The sequence below is a fragment of the Accipiter gentilis genome, chromosome 4 (assembly GCF_929443795.1).
Source record: "Accipiter gentilis chromosome 4, bAccGen1.1, whole genome shotgun sequence".
Taxonomy (NCBI): domain Eukaryota; kingdom Metazoa; phylum Chordata; class Aves; order Accipitriformes; family Accipitridae; genus Astur; species Astur gentilis.
Genome location: NC_064883.1, coordinates 25,145,134 through 25,166,064, shown reverse-complemented (window position 1 = coordinate 25,166,064; position 20,931 = coordinate 25,145,134). Strand labels below are relative to the sequence as shown.

Sequence of the window (20,931 nt, the reverse complement as noted above, 5' to 3'; positions counted from 1 at the left end):
CTTGGAGGCATGCCTTCATTTTGTTGTTATAGTTGAGCTCAGTAGAACACAAGAAATTATACTGGATGGGACAGTCTGGCATTTTTTTGTGGGCTCAACAGATCAAATGTTTCAGGGATTCTGTCCTTTTTCCAAATTATTTGAAGAACAACTAGGTAAAATTGGATTCTGTTTTAATAATTGAGGGGCAAACTAGGTCTATTGTTTTGCCTGGATTTAGGTAGAAATTACAGTATACTTAATCTTCTTTTACAGTTTTGCAACATGACAGTAAAAGATGCTGAATTTGCTTTAAGACACCAGCTTAAGTACAAAGTTTTGATGTACAAAGACTTCATATCTGAATAGGGATACTTTATTTGGAGGAGGGATGGGGAGAAATAACTAGTCGGTATTTTGATGTGATCTACTGAAAGAACAACTACACGCCTCTTCTGAAAGAATGAGTAGATAAAAACCTCATGATTATGTATAGATGCTAACGTCATTAGTGGTTTTGACTTGTATTTAAAGCAATTAATGCATATTTGCATTGTATGGTTTGCCAAGGTAGAAAAGATTGACATTATGAGGTCAAATGAGCGATTAGGTAGTTTTTTTGCTAGGTGAAGTATATAGTCGAAGTAAGACGGGTAGTTTGATCTGAAAGATGACTTGACTTTCATACAGTTTACAACACTTCACATTCTTTTTTTTTTTTTTTTTTTCCTTATTCAGGGCATAACACTGAAAGAATTTGACAGGTTATCTTTTGATATGATTTTGATGAGTCCTCCCTGTCAGCCATTTACAAGGTAGATATAGCACATTTTGGAGAAAAGTGCAGTTATTACAGTATGTAATGTTAAAGGAGAAATGTTCTCAAAAGTGACACTATGTGTGGTTCATCTGTGTATCTTTCTCTTCTTAAGCAAAAATATTGTAGCTCTGTTCACTGTGATATTTGCTGAAGTGAAAAAAAGTAGCAATTTCAATCTTAATAATTGATCACATTTCTTGTAATATATATTATAATTCAATTTAAATTAAGTAAGCTTCTTATAGCACCTATTTTGCATACTGTATTGTTACTTCAATAGTGAAATTCAAAGATTTTGCTGTTTAGGAGTGGTTCCTTTCCCTTTAAATATCAATCTAATCTTTTGCTGAGGCAACTCAGGAAAAGAAGGAGGTTTGGAATTTCTCACTTCTGCCTGAGACTAAGAGTGTAATCTGTTTTTGTTTGTTCTTTGAAAATTGCACACGCACACAAATAGTTTATTCTGAGGAATGTTTCTATTTTAGCCGAGACTAGGAGGATAATGGCTTTGAAATGATTTTGTGGATGATATAGAGAAATGTCTTGCTGATTAAGAACTGAATTTACTGAGATGTTATTTGTCAATTAGTTTCAAATTCATATCGTTTGACAGCAGTGACCAGTGGAGGTAAGATTCTAGTAACTGTACTTATGCAAAGTAGTAGCTTCATGAAAAAAGTCTGTTGATGGTGATGAAACTGCTTGTATGAGAAAGTATATGTTATTGAATGGTCTAAGATTAGAAGGATGCTGGTCTATAAAAATGTATTTGTGCAAATCTATGATGTATATAGCAATCATTCCTTAAAAAAAAAATTTTTTTTCAATAATACGATGAAAAGAAGAAAACTGTGTATGACTAATTAATTTAGAGACACACTAAAGCTCTTCTACCAAGGCTTTATTCTTTTTTAAAAGCTAATACAAGTATAAGTTAGGGGAACACAGGCCTGGAATCATTATATTGTGTAATCATTTTTATAACCTACATGAGCTGTCCAGTTTAATGTTGCAAAATTGGTTACAAAGTTATTTGCATAGGGCTTAATCCTGCTAAATGGTGAGCACTGAGGCTTTAATTCATATAAATAACTTAATATATTCAATGTAAAATAGCAGGCTATTCCCGGGAACCCAGTGGGGTTTTTTTGTTCTTTCAGAGCCAAGTATGTTCAAGGGATTTGCTGGACAAGACCAGAATGCTAAACGCTTTGCAGACTAGGGAGTGGATTTCATTACTGAATGCTTCAATTTTAACCTCGCTGTGAGCTGATGGATTCCAGAGGCAAACTATCATTCCTCAGAGCATTTCTTAGGACACTGCCTCTGTGAGCAGGTCCTTATGTCTGTACACAATGCTTTTGCAGAATCCCTTTTTGAAACTCAAAGCAAAAAGTATCAGCATTCTATAGAAAAATGTAAGTCAAATGTCAGACTGCTCCAAGTAATATACAGTTGTTTCTTTATTCTTTCTTAGACTTGGCCTGCAAGGTGATGTATCTGATCCACGGACAAAGAGCTTTCTCTATATCCTTGATATTCTTCCAAGGTATAAATGAACTTCTACCTCAGTTCTTATGCCTTTGTTGTATCTAAGTAGGTCTTGTATATTTCAGTGGGACAAGTCATCTGTGATTTTTTACAGGGGTACTACTAGTGTTGTGTTGTATTACTTGTTTGTTTTCACATGATCATATGTAACTTAGAAATACTTGTATTTTAGTAATGCCATTATCATCTCATAGTTACTGTATATGCTCTCATGTTATTGTGTGTCTGTTTAAACTGTGGCTGTATCATAAATGAAAAAAAAATGAGTTATCTTCAGTTCAACGTCAAACTTGCACTGACTTTATGTAGAAGTGGGAGTAGGTAATATAATAATTTGCTAATGGGCATTGTGAAAACATGAAAATTGTTTGAAATACCAGGTTAAAAAAGCTTTGATTCAACATTTAGTCACCTTTTGAATAGGTAACATTTGAAAGTTTGTTTAAATATGTTATTGACTGCACAATACGATACATCTTCCGTCCCCTTCCATTCTTTCTTAAAGTGTCTATTCTGTCTTCCTGGTGCTGCTTCTAGACACCTTGGGGCAGATTGTGTATTTTTGGTTTGTAGTACAATCTCTTGTTTTGAGTAGTAATACTAAAGAATTCAAATAGCACTGCATTGTCTTTGTGTTGATCTGTTATTTTTGCCTGGTCAGACCCCAGTTCCTAATAAAATAGCTGTAATTATTTGTATTATTTATGCCTTAAATTTTGAAACAGTAAATCCAAACAAAGTGGGGTTTGCTGCCTAAATTGTTCTTACTGAGAGTGTTAAAATCTGCTCCAAGTAATGCTTGTACTCTTTTTGGGGAAGAGATGCATAGCACTAAGAACCCTTCCTGGGGAAGTGGAGCAAGCAGTTGCTTAGGGATATTATCCAGCAGAAATCTCTGCTTCTGAATTGAGATGTCCATTGGGCACCAATTGGCATGAGCCTGAGAATTTGCATCAGTTACAGTCCACCATATGCTTACTGTTTCTGGCAGTCCTGCTTCTGCTGGAGACTGGGACAACTGTTCTCTACAAGTTCCTTCATTGGTTAATCTTGCTCTCAGAATTGGAGGAGGATGAAGAGAGGTTTGGCTGTCCCTTTTTTTTTGTCTGTTTGTTTGGGGTTTTTTAGTTGGTTGGGTCTTTGGGTTTTTTTTTGTTTTGGTTTGGTTTTTAATGAATGCTTTCTGCCCAGAAGGAAACCAGTACCAACAGCAGCCTTTCTTTCAAACTGCTGTTAACACTGGGAGAAAAGGGTCTTCATCCTTCTTCCAGAAACAACTTCTTTGCAGCCAGCAACATTAAATGGGACTACCTCTTTGCCCTTGTCATGAGCAGATAGAGAACACAGGCACAGAAGGGCTGAGTGGCTTGGCTGGGATCACCTAAGAAGTCGGTGGCAGAGAACACAAAACAGAACACAATAGAGATTCTGTAGCCTTGTAAGTTAGACAATTAATAGGTAAAAAGCAAGATTATTATTAGTACCCTGCTTCTAGCAGTGGCACAAAAATAGGGAGATAATGTGAGTTTCCAAAAGTTGCAAAGGATGTCTCTTCTGGAACAAGGAATGTAACTCAGTCCTCCAGACTGACCTTTCAAAATTATAAATTAAAAATGGCAGATAGTGTGTAAGTTCATAATTTGTCAGAATAATAGTACCTTACTTATCTTTAAGGGAATCCTGACCTCAGTATTCCTTTCCATTAAACTGAGACACAGTTAAGAGGCTGGCTGCTTTTGGGACACTGTTGTGCATTCATATAGAAATGTTGCTTCCTGGTTGCTGTGGGCTTAGCTGGATAAAGGGCAGAAGCTTTTCCTTCTCAAAACCCAAACTTCAGACACTGTAGGACATCTGTTTTTCGTCATGATGATGCAAAGGAGCTGGGCTTGGCTGTGGCACTTTATCTCAACACCCCATGAGACCCTGCTGATGTCCCTTATCTCCCTTGGGCAGGCTGTTTCTTGAGGGAGCCCTTAGTAAGCAGTCTGTAATATGTTCAAGATGGTGGCTTCTGCAGAGTTTCTCAGTTCCAATAGATTTATGTTTTACTGAGATAGTGTTTGTGTATTTTTTGGATATGACATGTTTGCCAGACATTGAACATGGAGTATTTCAGTCCAAAAAAGGGAAATTCTTAATATAGGAATTATCACTTTGCATTCTAAATTCGTACGGCATGCATTCAGTTTATGGAAACTATAAAATAATTTCTCATCCCTTGGCTGTTCCTACCTTATGTTCAGCCTTTAATAATGAAGTGTCGCTGAAATGAGGCTCAAAGATAGCCTGGGAAGACAAATATTAGAGATAAGGAAAGGCCAGTTTCAAGATCTGGAAAGACCTGGGAAATCCTTGGAGCACCCAGCCAGCAAACAAAGTCTGACCCAAATGGTCCGGATACTGTCTGTTTATCCTGTCCAAGCCATAACCCATGGAAATCTAATGCTAAGACGTCAAAGCACTGCTTTTACAGACACATTTGTAATGTTAATACCTGCCAAGTACTTAACACATACTCTTTGTATAGTGATTACTTGTCTTGTGATCTGTTGATCCTCTATGAACTCTTGTATTTTAGGCTATGGTCTGGATTCATTACTTTAAAAATAAGTTTCATACTAGGTGATGATGATGTTGAGTGTGGGTAAACATACCAACAGATATATTCTCCATTCCTTTGCAGGGGATTTGGCTGCCTCTGCTTTTTTCTGTTTAGTAATTTTTTTTTTTTACTGTTACTTTTAGTATTTTTAAATTTGATGTAGTATCTTGTACATTTTCCAATTGCTTGTGAAATGCTTTAGTTCTTTAGTTCTTCATGTGAATGTCTTTAATTGATGGTAGTTAAGAACATGCTAAAACAAATTCTGCTGTGATTTGTACCAGTGGAAGTCCAAAGTCACTTACTGACTTAAATAAGCATGGTGCTGCTGTCTGGTGGCATTAGTATCCTGTTTCTATATGCCGTTCTGAGATCCCAATGTGTGACAGACACACTATGTCTACATTAGCCTTACTAGAGAATTAATCAGTGCCAGGGAATGTTCCCAGAGACTTGAATCTGAATCATCTATGCATCTAAATTGTTAGAATGGTCCCTGGCAAAGTTTGGGCATGTTCCTTTCTCTAGAGATTTAATATGCTGGTTTTGGAATGAGCCTTTTTCCAGACCTCTGCACTGATCTTGCTAAACTTCAGGAACCTCCTTCCCCTGCCCTCCCCCCTCCCAATGAAAAAGTTAAGTATAGAAAATTAAGAGTATCTGTAGTCTGAGCTCTAAACATGTCATATTTCTTAAAGCAATTAGATGAATACTGGTTCTGATGTGTTAGCGCTAAAGTTGATGTGACATTTTGACACTGATTTCAGGTTTAAGCACTTTAAAATAAAAGTTTTCTGTTCCATGGCTAAATAGTGATCTTTTTCCCCTGACAATTATCCTTCCTATTACATAATCAATCTGCTCAATAATAATATTATGCTTTAGGAAATGACAGTGGTAAGCATTTTCAGAAGTACATGCATGGGGTACAGCAGTCCATCTGAACATAAGTAGGTCTTGTTGCTTTTTATAATTACCAGCAGTCCACATTTTTAATTCAGTTGGGAATGATTTGATCTAGGCAACCTTGGAAGTTGAGGTACATTTTTGTAAGGATGCTAAACTTTAACAGCTAGCATGATGTGGAAATACTTTGATCTTTCTCGTAACTAAACAAATCCGTGGATGAATATAATGTAGTTTACATCTTGTTACTCTGATTTGTTGATTTTTTTTTTTTCCTTGTAGGCTCCAGAAGCTTCCAAAATACCTACTTTTAGAAAATGTTAAAGGATTTGAATCCTCTTCTGCGAGGTAAAGTCTAATTTATGCAGGTTTTAGTTGTTAATAAATGACTTTTTCTTTAGGAGGGGAAGGCAGGATTTTTATTTCCTAGAATTTAAGTTAACAAAATAGTGAGGTGGGACAGCTAGCAGCTGTTTAATTTAGGAATGAAAATCTTAGGTTATGAAAGGTCCTTGTTAAATAACTATTTATTTCTCTAAGCAGATAAAATATGTTTTAACAAGTTGACTCCATTGATTTCATTTGATAATGCTGTGTCCTTTGGAAAGAGTCAATATTAATTTTCAAAGAAAAATAACAATAGGTATAGCACTCAGAGGTTTTGGGGTTTTATCCATGACAGGAGCTTCTGGTATCTTGTGTTAAGATCACAGTACGGTATAAGAGCGTTCTTCAGTACTTTTGGTGATAGTAGATGATCAGTCATTCAGGGTTGCCATCAAATGGTCCAGAGGTGTAGTATGAAGACTGTTCATAATCTTTGTCTGAAATGTGGAAGAGGAAAGTTGTCAGTAAGGTTACCTAGTGACAGCAGGAGCATTCTCCTCTCTTGTGGGCAAAGCAGGAGACAGGGGGTTGCGGTCTTCCTTCTCATTTCTTGCTGGAATAGAGTAGGATCTTTCCATAGCATTCCTTAAAGCACCAAGAGAGCAGCCAGCCTGCACATCATGCTCCTTAATGAATATGGCAGGCAGCTGGGAGACATGTTCAGTGCGCTCACTGGTTAAGCGTGTGGCAGTCCTCTTTGAACACGTGAACACTTTGCTGAAGGTGCAGGCTGTTACTGTAGATCCTGCAATTCCCTAGGCTATGCCTTGCTGGCCAGTGTTTGGAACAAGTTGTAGTTCAGAAAACACCCCAGTCAGAATGCTTGCTTTTTCATATGACACTTGGGGTGCAGTGTCACATACAGTACCAGGTACAGGTCACAGCTTATGCTTTTAGTATAATTCCAGCCTAGTGCAGTCTGCATGGAATAGAAGAGACAAGTCCTTTTAAGAAGATTTCAATTTTAGTGATTTTTCCACTGTTTATAAAGTACAGTCCTACCTCACTGTTATTATCAAAGCTACCAGTTTTGTCATCCCTTGAGTTAGCCCTTTTGTGAGGCTTAGCTGATGCCATGTATGTGAACAGAGGGAAGTAGTGAGCTATTTGTAGTGGTTTTAATATCCTGTTTTATGATTCACAATAAAGAGAATGTCTTGCCCTCTGATTATTTTCCTTTTTGACACACTATAAGTACTGTCCTAGTGGTGGGATATTTTTTGAAGGTGTTTGCACCGAAGTAGGTATGAGAGGCCTGTGAATGTGTAGCAGTCGTTTTTGGCTACAGTAACACTGAACTTCATATGTTGTCTCCTCAAGTTCAGAAATGGATGACTTCATAACTGTAATTGTCTGTCCAGTTCTTTCACTGAATGTCTTGGTACCTAAGGTCTTTCTTTCAATGTGTTTTTATTTAGGATAAAAAAGGGCCTAGAGGTTGTACGAAGGGAGTAATTGCTTTTTAATTCTTTTTACTGCCAGAAATGAACTCCTGCGAACGCTAGCAACATGTGGATTTAAATATCAAGAATTTCTCTTGTCTCCAACCTGTGTGAGTACTAAAAATGCTCTAATGTTATTTAACTGTTCAGACTGCACTGAGCCCAAGAACATTTGAAAATGATCTATTGTATTAGAAAAGAGAGATGTGCCCAGAGCTGAAGATACTCTTGAATGAGAAAGTCATCTCGCATGACTTCTGACTTCTTACCAGTATACTGGCATAATCATACTGCTGTTATTCTTCAGATCCTAGTCCCATATTGCTTTGCTACCATTTGATATTTTTTAAGGAGGCATGGATTTACACCATGACCAGGAAGGTGGTTTTCCCTGCAGGAGCCTTATTGCTTCAGAAGTGCTGATGCCTGTGAATTTCCCAGTACAGAAAATGTGACTGTGTTTGTGGGAGGAGGGGCTTTGTTTGCATATTTCCCTGGCAACTGAAAAAAGAGTTGAGAGAGATTTCAGAATTGTGCAAGACTAAATGGAATCAGTGAAGTGCTGTATATACCTGAGAGATGCTGATAGAGGGTAGCTTGAAAACCAGTTGTGGTGCATTTGTTTCATTGTTAGATGACTTAGATGGCTTGTTCAAAAAGGCAAGAAGACACCATTTTGCTTTTGTCTAGAAAACAGATAGTACCTGTCCCAAGAAATTGTGATGCATGTAATTTTTCTTTTTACCTCACATAAAAGTTTGTTTATATTCTTGTTCATTTACAGAGAAGGTCAAAACCATGAGGTACAAAGAATAATTGTCTGCTCATTCCGTTGAAAATACCTAGGTATGGAAGTTATAAGTGTTTAGGTATTATCAATTAATACTGATATCTCTGGAGTTGCAAAATATATTAGAGTGTCAGAGTTCTATTGCTGTATATAAAGGCAGGTAACTTGTATGATGCTATAGACCACTTTTTTCCTCTCTTTATCACGTGGACTAAAGGCTTGTGGATTTTGCTTACAGCTTGGCATTCCCAATTCTAGGCTGCGATATTTTCTAATTGCAAAGCTTCACCAAGAACCATTTTCCTTTCAAGCTTCTGGTCAGGTGAGTCTATTAGTGTTAACTGAATTTGCTTTGTGTCATGAAGATTGAGGGTTAAATTTTCAGTTTAGTGGTGTGTTTTGATGAAGAGAGAGTGGGATAAGTGATATCAACAGAAAAGTTAAATTCTGTCTCTTTTTCAGCCCTAATACTGAGTTTTCTAAGAACTGACATGCATGCCAGTGGCTTAGGTGGCTTTAAACTGTTGGGAGACAGTGGGTGATAGTGGGCTAGAAAACAATTCATTCTGCTACCTTTTTCACACCCTTGGAAAGGTCTTTTTGCGAAGGCAATTATTTGTGGTTGTTTCTGACGTCATTGCTGGTAGATCAGCAAATCTTGATGCCAACATTTTTTTGAAATCTTCATGAAAACAACATGAAACGGTTATTTGCTTTATTCTGAGTATCTCTGAAGGAATTCTTACTCACTACAGAGTCAGCTATCAAGTTGTTTGTCAAGTGCAGTTCTTTAATTTTTTTTTTTTCCTCACAATTTGTTTTTAGATATTGACAAGATTTCCAGATCAGGATCTAGAAGACTTATTCAAGGACAAAGTCATTGACAAAGTGGGTGAAGCTAGTTCTTTCTTGTCTTCTGAAGAGAAGAATCTGGATCCAGACATTCGTCCTGATTGCAGCAGCAAGAAGAGTTTACCAAAAGGGGCCTTTCTTTTTAAGCTTGAAACAGTAAAAGAAATGGAAAGGAAACATGATCAGGACAATGATTCTTCTATTCAAATGCTAAAAGACTTCTTGGAAGAGGAAAACGAAGAAATGAGTCAGTATTTCTTACCACTGAAGTCCTTATTGCGCTATGCTTTCTTGTTAGACATTGTTAAACCCACCTGTCGGAGATCCACATGCTTTACAAAAGGGTAAGTTGCAAAGAAAATGTCTTGCTGAATCATGTTCTGAAATTTTAAGTGTATTTTTGCTTGTGTCCTGTAAAAACGACGAGAGCTGTTTCATCAAAAAAAATCCAGGCCTCTGAAAAAAAATCTCCTTATATAGCATGCTTCCTGGTCCAGTGGAATGCCAGCATGAGAATCTGTCTGGCAGAACATCATGTGCCCACTCCAAAAAGGCATTCACAAAAGACAGTGCCATTTGTTGTTGACCTTCACAGAAGCTTAATTACCCCTGCGGAAATATGGTTCCAGTAGACTGGTATAGTACTGATTCATTAATGAATTTCTTTATATTGTGCAATGAAGTTACAAAGTGTCATGCTTGACAGATCCATTCCTCATTAAAAGTGTCTCACTGTACAATTATTGATTTCTTGGATTTTTCAGCTGTGTAGGTCAGAATAGCTGTGGATTGGCCATATATCATAAAACCAGTTAGGTTGTTGCATTACAAATCATATATGATGGAGCAGAACGTCAGTGCTTTTCTGTCTAGTAGTTTTCTGATTCATACCTTGCAATTTTAAGTTTGACTGCCAGAGGCTGGTGAGTGTTCTGAAACTCTGCAGACAACCGGTCAGGACCTTTTCCACTGAATGCATTTGGAAAATGGCAGCTGGAGCCTGGAAGTTTGTGGGAAATGTTAATATTGGTGAATTTTTCAAATTAGTTTGTTTCTTTGGAATTCTTGAAATGCTTAAACAAAATTACTTAGTTGATGAGTCAAAGCTAATTATAACTTTTTTTTTAATTAGTAGAAATTAGACTGCCAGATTGACAGAGTTCCTGCAGATTCTGTGATTTTAACTTTTTAACAATAAGAAAGCTGAGAAGAGAAAGAATTTCAAAAGTTCAAAATTTGTGCAACAGGAAAGCCCTTCCCCCAGCTCTCATTGACATACACCTTTTATGCCCTCACTCTTTTGAATTGTGTGGGAGTCAGCGTCTCATGGAATCTGTTTCTTAACTAGAAGAGTCAAATAACCTTAGGCCGGAATAATCTCTTATGTATGTCATGTATGCCTTCAGTGTCATAAAAAATAAATTGGCCACTTGTGGTTTCACTAGAATACATCATGGTAGTTTGTAGTCATGTTTATCAAAATCACACTGAAGGAGGCTCCTGAGTAGTTAATATGAAGTCTTTACATATAGTGATGGGAAATCTGACAATGGAACGTGACTGTTGCCCTTCTGCTCATGTGGAAGGAGCCAGGCCAGATATTTGTGGTAGTTCTTGGCTCAAAACATAGGAATCTGATTTACTGTCTTTGTTCCCTTTTTTAAGAGCCTTTAGGAATGAAGGTTTCCCACATGGTTCTGTATGTGGTCATATCATTTACAGCTCTGCATTAAGAGAAGGATTTTAATTACATCTCAGGCTTCATCCAGGTCACTTTCTGAGGCCAAGAATAAATTTCTGCTGTACGTGTTCTAGGAGTTCTGTCTTTATGTTTCTCTGAAGCATGAGATTTAGGAAAGAGAACCCTGAATGGAACAGAACAGCACTCCCAAGTAGTACAGAGAATCCCTCCACTGAGATGCCTGTCTGGTGTCTTTCTTAGAAGTCATACTCACCATCAGCTTTGAGACTGGGAGAAAAATTTCCCTCGGTTCTGATTGGTTTTCAGGTATTTCCAGCAAGGTTTGTGTATTGAGGATAATCCAGATATGCCTTCTCCAGGTTTTGCTAATTCAGGGACCTCTAACACCGATATTTCATCGGTGTTTTTTTGCCTTTCTGCCTGCGTCATACCAGTATGTCTTCTGAAAGGCTTTGGTGGAGTAGAGGGCAAAATCCAATGGCCTTTGACGTGTGAGAGAGACAGGAGATGATCCCATGTTCACTTCTGACCTTGGACTCCTAGGCAATTGGAAAATGATTGCTGAGTTCCTTGAGACTATGAACACTATGGTTTCTCCTAGGAGTATATGTGTGGTGACTGAAGTTGTGAGAGGAAATTGTCCATTTTAAAGGGCAGAGCAAATGAAAACTACTTCTTTAGATATAATCGTTCTGGACTTATTTGTAAATTCTTGATATGCTATTGACAAGAGAAGCAATACCTTCTAAAATAGTGTAGTATTAGTTACAGAAATTCTGTATAGCATTGTGGTAATTACCTTTTTTGTTAGTCATAATGTAGGACACAATATACCCAGAAATAATATATTATGTGTATGAAGTTAAAAGGTTTTTTTGAAAGCTTACAGAAATAAAGGGGGGGGGGGGGGGAATCTTGAGTCAGAGGAAAATTGAAGACTGTAATTTCTTAAGCCAACTTCTTTCATTATAACTGGTAATGAAATGTCAGAAAATCAATGCATCATTTTTTACTGTGCCAAAAATTCCCATCTTTAATGATGTTATGAGTCTAAAGTAGGAATGTTAATTTTTCTGTAGTCAGCATCTGCAATAATAATTAATAACAATCCAGCTAACGCTGGCCATCTGCCCACATTTGTGTTAAAAACCCACTCCACCTGCCCCCCAGCCCCCAAACCACTTTTACACCAACTAGATTTTGGTGGTGGTGGTAGTTCTGTATTCTAGTGCCAGTTATTTAAACTGGAGTATTTTATATAACATGGATCCTATTAAAAGATTCTTTTCCCCCAATAAAACTGTGAAATACCACTTTGAAATTTATCATAATTTATTTATTTTGGCTCAGATATGTTCATCTGAAATATGATCAGATGCTGTATAAGATGACGATCAGGATTCCTCAGTGTTATGTGTGTTACATTGTTAAACTTGGTATTGGGGAATTTTCAGAATGCAACTAACCAATTAAAGGTGATGTATTTACAACACAGTTCTATTCCATGTGTTTTTAATCTGCATCAGTGTTTAAGGCCTTTTGTTCTGATCCTAAGGAAGATTTGCAAGCACTTTATTTTCAAATGAGTGTTGTTCTCGCAGAACTACTCATAAGCTTTTCCAACTGAAGAAGAAATTCTCAAGATTGTGCCATGCTGGGTCATTGTGTCTGTGCTGAAGGGAGAGTATTCCTTTATTCATTGTGGAATTAGAAAGGCTTGAAACAAAAATTGTTCCAGTGCCTTGCTTTAGAATGGGCCCCAAGTAGAGCAAAAGACCGTTATAATTGTCTTTACAGATGCGCAGATAAAAATAGAGAATAGTATCTGTTAATGATTGATGCAGACTACATCTCTCTAATGCAGTGGATCTTCTGAAATTGTTCCATAGTGCAAAAGCCATCTGTTGACTTGCTTCAGTCTCTCTCTGTTCAGGACATTCAAACACCATCATAGACCAGCAGAGCATGTTTCTGAAAGCCCATAATTATATTTAAATGATAGCCTGGAAGAGACTACAGGGTAAACATGTTGTTATGCAATCAACCACAAAGCATCCAAAAAAGCTTTTGTATGGTTTTAAAATGTAAGTTTGCTTACTGTGTAGTTGGATTTATTTTTTTCTTTTTCTTCTTTCTTTCTTTTTTTCTACTGCCCTGCATGGATGCCTGGCCATCCCTTATCCCTTCCCCCTGTGGAAAATCCACAAGCAACCAAAAGTAAAACCTGACTGAACGACTTTGTTTCTAATGGATTGATATAAAAGCTGGAGGTTCACACTAATGGTCCTCCTCTGAATATGGAGAGCCAGTCTGACCCCCTAGGACCATTTGGCCTTTAACACATTTTGCCTTAATGTAAAATTGGTTTGTGCAATGTAGATGGCCCTTTCTGATAATGCTATGCTTGAATTCTTTGGCCTTGTATATTTGCCTAGTTGCCTTATATAAGGCATTAGTGTGGATAAACCCTCATGCGTTGATTGCAGACTCATCCCTAGAGAGCATGTTCAGAAGCTACTGCACTCCAGGGGTTATCGTTGTTAATAACAAGGCCTTCTGCTTTATCTGTCCAGGATGCTATTTGTTAATCAAGACAAAGGAACCTAAGTAACCTCCCTGTATCTTTGCAGTTGTTGGTACGGAGGTCTGATGAAAATATTAATTTAAGATTGTTATTGTTGTTGTTAAGGTATGGACACTATGTGGAAGGGACAGGCTCAGTTCTGCAGACAGCAGTAGATGTACAGGTAAGAATGTGGAGACTAACATATGAGAATGACATTTTAAAATTTGAGACTTGTTTTAAAACTGATACAAGATTTGGTTTAAATTTTTTTCTGTATTCTGGTTTGTTATTCTGAATATTATAAGAAAAAAGCTTTTAAAACTACATTTTATGGCAACTGAATTTCCAATTGATGTTCTTTATGTTCCTAAACAACAGTTTATTTAAATCAAAATTATATGTGTGTGCATCTGTGTGGAGAATGTGAGTTGCTAATATTTTATTATCTGTAGTGTCATACAGAGGTTTCACAGGGGTACATGAAAACATTAAAAATGACTAATTCTGTGTATAAACTGCAGTATTGTGTTGTGAATCTAGTGCCATTTTTTGTGCATAGATGATCCAGTAAATATTGTCAAGTGTTTAACATGTTTGAATTTCAAAAGTATTATTTATCTGGGAAGACATAGTATTTTGAAAAGTTCTGCTGTTGATACTAAGTTTACCACAAAGTGGTATTTAGGCATTGGGGAAGGTAATAATAAATGTATCAGTGAATCAGCATTCAAAGATACTTTTCACACAGCCTGTTTTGTACACAGGCACTGCCTCCTGCACTTCTGTGCTGTTCACTAATATTATATGGCATTTGTAAGTGTAAGAAGAATGCAGCTTTGGAATTAGGGATAATCTCAAAGCAAATGTATTAAAACAGCTGCATCCATACAGCTTAATTTGTGTGGATGGTCTGCTATTGAGTTAATATTAAGTCACTATCCTGTCATTAACAGATGTTTATAGTCCTTTCCTTGCCTCATTAAGTATTGGTATAGCTTGTAACTGGAGGAAGAAATGATGAACGCCCTCATGGCAACATTGATTTCTTTCTTGCAAGTCCATGTATTGAGATAATGGCTGCAAAAAACACAACACCAATTATACTTTCAAGCAAAACGCTATTGTCTTTGGCACTGTGATAATTAAAGAAATATTCTGTTAAGATGTGACTGTTGAATTTTATGTATTTGGCCTGTGTCAGTGATATCTGTTGTTTTCAATATTCTTCATAGCTTGAATCAGTGTTTAAACACATTGAAGACTTACCAGAAGAAGAGAAGCTTATGAAATTGTCAACACTAAAACTGAGGTACTTTACGCCAAGAGAAATAGCAAATCTTCATGGATTCCCTCTCGAATTTGGTATGTGGTGCAAAGTACCCATTTCTACATCATTCTTCAGAAATGCTGATGTAGTTTTTTTACTGGGGACTAATCCATGCTTTTTATTTTGCATTTTTTTTCGCACCGTTTAATTCTTATGATTGATTCATGCTATTTGGCTAACTCTGAATTTCTGAATTTCCACTAGGTTTTTATATTTTGTAAGAGCCAGCTTCTGTGGTTAGGTTTATCTTCACAAAACTTTTTTCTAAGTTTATGAGAAATGCTCTATTACTGAACAGCAATGAAGGAATACCTTTGTGTAAAGTTGAAACTATTTACTCAGCAGCCAACATTACTCACAACTGTGCTAAGTCAACATATCCTGCCAGTTTAGGAGCTCTGTTAGTGGTTCTCAGTGTTTGAGCTGGTTGCTTTCTCCCTTCCACACATTTGCAGCTGCTGACAGAAAGGGAATTTCAGAAGGTACAGATACTTCTTTGTTTAGGAGTAACGAAACTCTTCAGTTAATGACCTTTTAAGTCATCTCTATTTTCTAGAAAAGGCAGTCCTAGCTCTTGTTCTGTTACTTAATTTTCTAACTGTTTTTGTGAAGAAGAGGGAGTCAAGGAACAAGACTCAGCAATACCAGTACATTGCACACAAATCAACCAGAATTAAGCCTGAAATAAATTCACCAGAATTCCCCTTGTGAAGAAAGGGAGACAAAGTGTAGCTGTTAGTACCTACTAAGGAGCTTGGCCTGCTGCTGACACATCAGATCAATTTATTGTCTCAGCAACACAAGCATCTATAGAATAAGACACAACTGACCTTGAGTAATTGGTTATATTTTGTTCGACTTCCTCAGTGATTTAGTTTTGAGGAGTGCTAATAGTTTTATATATTTCTTTCTTTTGCAGTTTTAGTTTTTCTCATTTATTACTTATAGTCAAAATTACTACATTCAAAAGCACATTATCAAGGTTGCAAAGTCAAATGTTACATTTGCCAACACTAAGCTTACTTGTTTAAGAGTATTTGCAGGAGTGTGCTGAGTTACATGCCAACATGCAGGATTTTTTCATAGCCTCTCTTCTTTCATAGATTTGTTCTTTTGGCAGACAGACTTTTTCTTAGCACAGCTCTGTTCCGTATTGATGTAGGCTGATGTAAAGAAACTCGAGCTAAACAGGGCTGGATTGGGCTCGTATAGATTTATCGTTCTGTTCAAGATCACTTTTGAGCACAAAGTTGCCCATTTTCTCTTTTTTTTAAAAAATACAGCTTGTGTTTTCCAAATGTTAAATCAGTCTTTGCACCATCACTGAGAGGTGTAGCAGGGTTAATATTGCTTATATTTTACAGAGGGAGAACCAATACAATGCAGAAATTAATGTTTGGAAGACCCCATTAATTTAGGGTGATCAGTTTGCAAAACCTGACCTTTACTATTTCAGAGTGCTTGGAATGATATCATGCTTTCTCTGTTCAGAGCTCATCTTCAGGGGCAGCTGTGAGGTTCAATATCTTTGCAAACCAGAACTGAACTCTCAAGACAAGTCAGGCTTCTGAATTTGAGGAGCATCCAGATCATCACTGTCTATGAAGTGCTTGTTTAGCAAACTTGTCTTTTGTCATGTGGGAACTGCAGAGGGAGGGACAGGGACAGATTCCACCTCTCAGAGGGCAGTACCCTTCTGCCTTAATCATAGGACCTTCTTTACAGTTCTTGCAGTTCCCTGCCTTACTATATCACTTGTCCAACTTTCACAAAAAATAAAACAAGCCTCTCTCATCCAGTGGCTTTACTCCTGATTCATAGGCAGAGCAAGTTTTTCCCACTGCTATGAGTCACAAGTCTGACATTTGTTTCCTTTGTGTTTAATCTAAGACATTTCCCTCTTTAAAAAAAAGTGTTACTCAGCTCTAGGCTGATTGAAACCTCTGGTGAATTTAGGTACTATAATCTTAAGTTTCTTTTGAGGATTTGCAAGCTATGGGATTTATTGAAAGTTGCTATATTTATGGCTACAGTAAAGGGTGTTTCCCTGACAGCATTTCTCCCATGTTAAATTTCAAGTAATTATTGCAAAGTGTGGTATTTTCAGAGGGAAATATGCTATAATTTCTCTGCTCCTGTGTTCTGTAGTGACAGCAACATTTGTGCTGAAATTTTCAACAACAGAAAACCTGGAAATGTACCCACTGCAAATATGTTGTTGGTCCAAGAAGCTGAAGAATCAGAAAACTAGAAGCTGAAAATGAAGTGAAGAAAATGTCAGGAAACTTTGTAACACATAGTGTTACTAGCTGTAGCTACAGTATTACCGGAAGAAACATGATTGTGTCTAAATGGTTCTATGTTTTAACAATTTGATGGCGTTTTCCAATACGTGAGATGCAGAGTTAAAATCATTGTTCATTCTTAACATTAATGGATTTATTTGTGCTTTTAACATCTAAATGTATAAATAGTGCTTGCACTACAGGTCAATGAAATGCTGCAATCATTTGTCTTAGTCGCTACTGTGGGTCCCACAGCAATATCACTAAAAGTGATCAGAGCATTCTTGCACCTGTGACCTGCTTTCATGAGAGTGATGTCAGGATGCCTTTCCCATTTTTCCTGTTAGTGATGTATGTAAGCTATTAGGAAACAAATAGCAGCCTAGCAGAAACCCAGCACAATGTGGCAGTGTGTGTTGCAAGACCGCAACATCATCAAGTAGCATGCATGACCTAAACGATATGGTGAGAGCTGTGCAGCAAGTGCCATCGTACTACGAGTTGTTAAATCTGTCCTTCTGATGTAGGCTACTCTTGAGGCAAGAAGATAGAAGGTGCAAGATAATGTTAACACGCAGATGGAGGAGCCTTGGGATTAAAGGACAGTTAGCCTTGAAAATTAATTCAGGCTTTCAGTTGCTAAGAGGCAGAAGGAGAAACTCTGAAATTTTCAGGGTTCAGATAAGCTTCTTGGGCTGTAAGTGGACATGCGTGTGTGTGTGTGTGTGCATAAATATGTGTTTATTTTTATATATGCTTTCAAAACGTGTAGATTCTGTACCTTAGTGATATAATGTGAAAACTCCATCTGAGGAAGTATGTGTGGAGTGCAAGTGATTGTTCCAAAGAGAGAAGAGTGGTTGCCCAAATGTGAGTGCCAGGAAGCTGGACAGAGTGGATGGAGCTGGCAGAAGATGTGTTTACCAAAGCAGTCCACATTTGAGGCATTAATAGCTGGCAGGAAAGGATGGAACAACTCCTCCCAGACACCTCCTCCTCAGCTTTCCACCCTTGGCTCAGCAGCTGTCCAACCATGTTCTCTCCTGAGCGATCCCTGAAAGAGGATTTTTCTGAAGTGCTGTGAAAACTTCAGAACATAAGTATCACTACTTGCACACACAGTGTATTGATGCATCAAAACTAATCTGGCTGGTGATGACCTTGGGCTCAAAGTTAGGTTTTCTTCTTGGGGAATGATCAAATAATTGAATGTGATCAAGTTTCAGCAGCTTAGCAAATGACCTTAATGGTTGAATCACCACTGCTGTTCGTCTTTCACTCAAGTTGAAGCGAATGCACTTTAGCTCACAGCTGGAGTAAGCTAAGAGTATAAGCAAAGACAGTTACAGCAGACCAACTGGCTGTTGGCAACTTCTTCATTCTCAGAAGCTTGCTCACCTTTGGGTGCTCAATACACAGCACAGCCCTTTCACAATAGCTGGACCAGTTTAATTTTTTCTCAGCCTCCCTTCTTTCTGCCAGTCCATGCACTTTACCATGTGAAGGACATTTCAGATGCTGTCTTTATTTCTCAGTGCATTTGACAGGGTCAACATTGAATTACATGGAAAATTGTTCAGCTGCTTGATCACTGACTGAATAAGCCTTGCTCATAGCTTAATCTGTGCTGGTGGTATATTGCACTGTGAGACTCATTTGATTTGCCTCAACTGGTTAGAGGTGCTCAGATTGGAAGTACAATGTAAAGCTTGTTGAGAAATGCAGTTTAGTGCATCTGCAGAATCATCACTTTTTCTTTCTGCCATGGCCATGTTCCTCTGTGGATGTTCTCTAGAGTAGCAGTTGTGCAGTGTTGTAGGTGCTGCTGCCCTTCCTTGAGACTGCTGGATATTTTGAGCTACGTGAAGAGAAGATAGTTTGGCATTACTTACACAATAGAGCAATGTTTTGAGGATTCTTGTTAAACTTCAGAGATGGCAGTACTGCTAATGAAAGAACTGATATGAATCCAATGAACTGGTTGGGAATTATTTTTGTAACTTTGTGAATTTTAGACCGGGGGGTGAACCCTGCTGTAATCTGTAGTAACTGCATTAAGAACTGTTCACTGAAAAAACGAGTAGACTAAAAGCTAGGAACAAACCCAAACTAATGATGTTGCACTGTATGTTCTTGTTTTAGGCTTTCCTGACAAAGTAACAATAAAGCAATGCTACCGTCTTCTGGGAAACAGCCTCAATGTACCTGTGGTGGCAAAATTGATCTCCATTCTACTTGGATAATTTAGAACCTGATTCTGATGAGTACGGAATGGTGACAGAAAATACTTCCATCTTGCAAGAGAAAGCTGATAGCAGCTGAACAAAAGTTATAGCTTACCAAAATATCTGCCTAGAGATTTTGCTGAACAGTTCTGATATGTTTTTAATGCCTTGCTTTAATGGTATATTTGCACTGTAGAGGTGTTTTATTTAAATGGAAGTTTCCAGGACTTAATTGCTTTATTTAAATATGTCCTTTTTATTTTGCAAAATGAAAAAGAACAGTGTTTACATGTACCTCAACGAAAATGGATAAGACTATTTTATTTTATCTTAAAAGCACCCTCTTGGTGCAGTATAAAAAGGCTGTAAATGCAAAAGGTTTTCTGATTAAGTGCAGAGACCAAGTTCTACATGTAAAATGTCTTCAGTTGTAAATATCAGTGATCCATTCTTAAAAGATTTATTGTATATATAATCTGAAATTTTGATGTATTTTTTGTAGCGAATTAGACTGTTGAATTCAGTATTTTGTATAAGATTTTTAAGACGACACAGTGTCATCCTTAGTTTATGGTTGTCTCATCCTCTCAAAATACTTGTAGGTTTCTGGAACCCAACTGCATCTGTCTGGAATGATTTTAGGTCCACCTGAATAAAAATATTTAAAGATCATCACAACCCTGACAATAACTTGCCTGTTTTCTGTTGTGACGGATATTATTCAGGATAAGATCATTGCTCCTTACCAAAAACCTACACATAAAAGACATAAAAACTGCAAGGGATGCAAAGAATAATAACAGGGGCTTCTACAGGTATGTCAGCCAGAAGAGGAGGGTCTAAGAAAGCATACCCCGTCCCCGCCCCCCCCCCCCCCCCCCCCCCAGATGAACAAGACTGGCAAACTGTTAACAATGGACAAGGAGAAGGCTGAGGTACTCAACACCTTTTTTTGCCTCAGTCTTCACTGGTAGCCTCTCTTCCCACACTTCTCAAGTGGATGGGCTGCAAGACAGGGACTGGGGGAGCGAAGTCCCTCCTACTGTAAGAGAAGATCAGGTTTTTGACCACCTGAGGAACCTGAACATACGTAAGTCTATGGGATATGACAAGATGCATCCCAGAGTCCTGAGGGAGTTGGCTGATGTAGTTGCCAAGCCACTCTCAGTGAGATTTGAAAAGTCTTGACAGTCAGGTGAAGTCCCTGGTGACTGGAAAAAGGGAAACATTGCACCCATTTTTAAAAAAGGGTAGAAAGGACCCTGGGAACTACCGACCTGTCAGCCTCACCTCTGTGCCTGGGAGGATCATGGAACAGATCATCCTAGAAGCTATGCAAAGGCACATGGAGGACAGGGACATGATTCAAGACAGCCACCATGGCTGCACCAAGGGCACGTCCTGCCTGACCAACCTAGTGGCCTTCTATGGTGGAGTGACTACATCAGTGGATAAGGGAAGAGCTACAGGTGTCATCTATTTGGATTTCTGTAA

The 20,931-nt window shown here is 37.8% G+C and overlaps 1 protein-coding gene across 14 annotated transcripts in view; it reads left to right on the top strand.

Moving 5' to 3' along the window:
* Nucleotides 1-20,105, top strand: part of TRDMT1 (tRNA aspartic acid methyltransferase 1) — a 41,935-nt gene extending 21,830 nt beyond the window's left edge. For 8 of the 14 annotated variants that reach the window (XM_049798176.1, XM_049798175.1, XM_049798171.1 and 5 more), the window contains 8 exons: nt 2,277-2,348; nt 6,144-6,209; nt 7,731-7,800; nt 8,698-8,802; nt 9,306-9,676; nt 13,724-13,781; nt 14,833-14,962; nt 19,355-20,105. In XM_049798176.1, the coding sequence (XP_049654133.1) occupies nt 2,277-2,348; nt 6,144-6,209; nt 7,731-7,800; nt 8,698-8,802; nt 9,306-9,676; nt 13,724-13,781; nt 14,833-14,962; nt 19,355-19,455 (973 nt within the window). In that variant the 3' untranslated portion in view covers nt 19,456-20,105. Of the gene's footprint in view, nt 1-717; nt 795-1,976; nt 2,128-2,276; nt 2,349-6,143; nt 6,210-7,730; nt 7,801-8,697; nt 8,803-9,305; nt 9,677-9,812; nt 9,969-13,723; nt 13,782-14,832; nt 14,963-19,354 lie in introns of those variants that run through there. The other 6 variants (XR_007505779.1, XM_049798168.1, XM_049798167.1 and 3 more) reach the window with 6 other exon arrangements.
* Nucleotides 20,106-20,931: the final 826 nt, after the last annotated feature.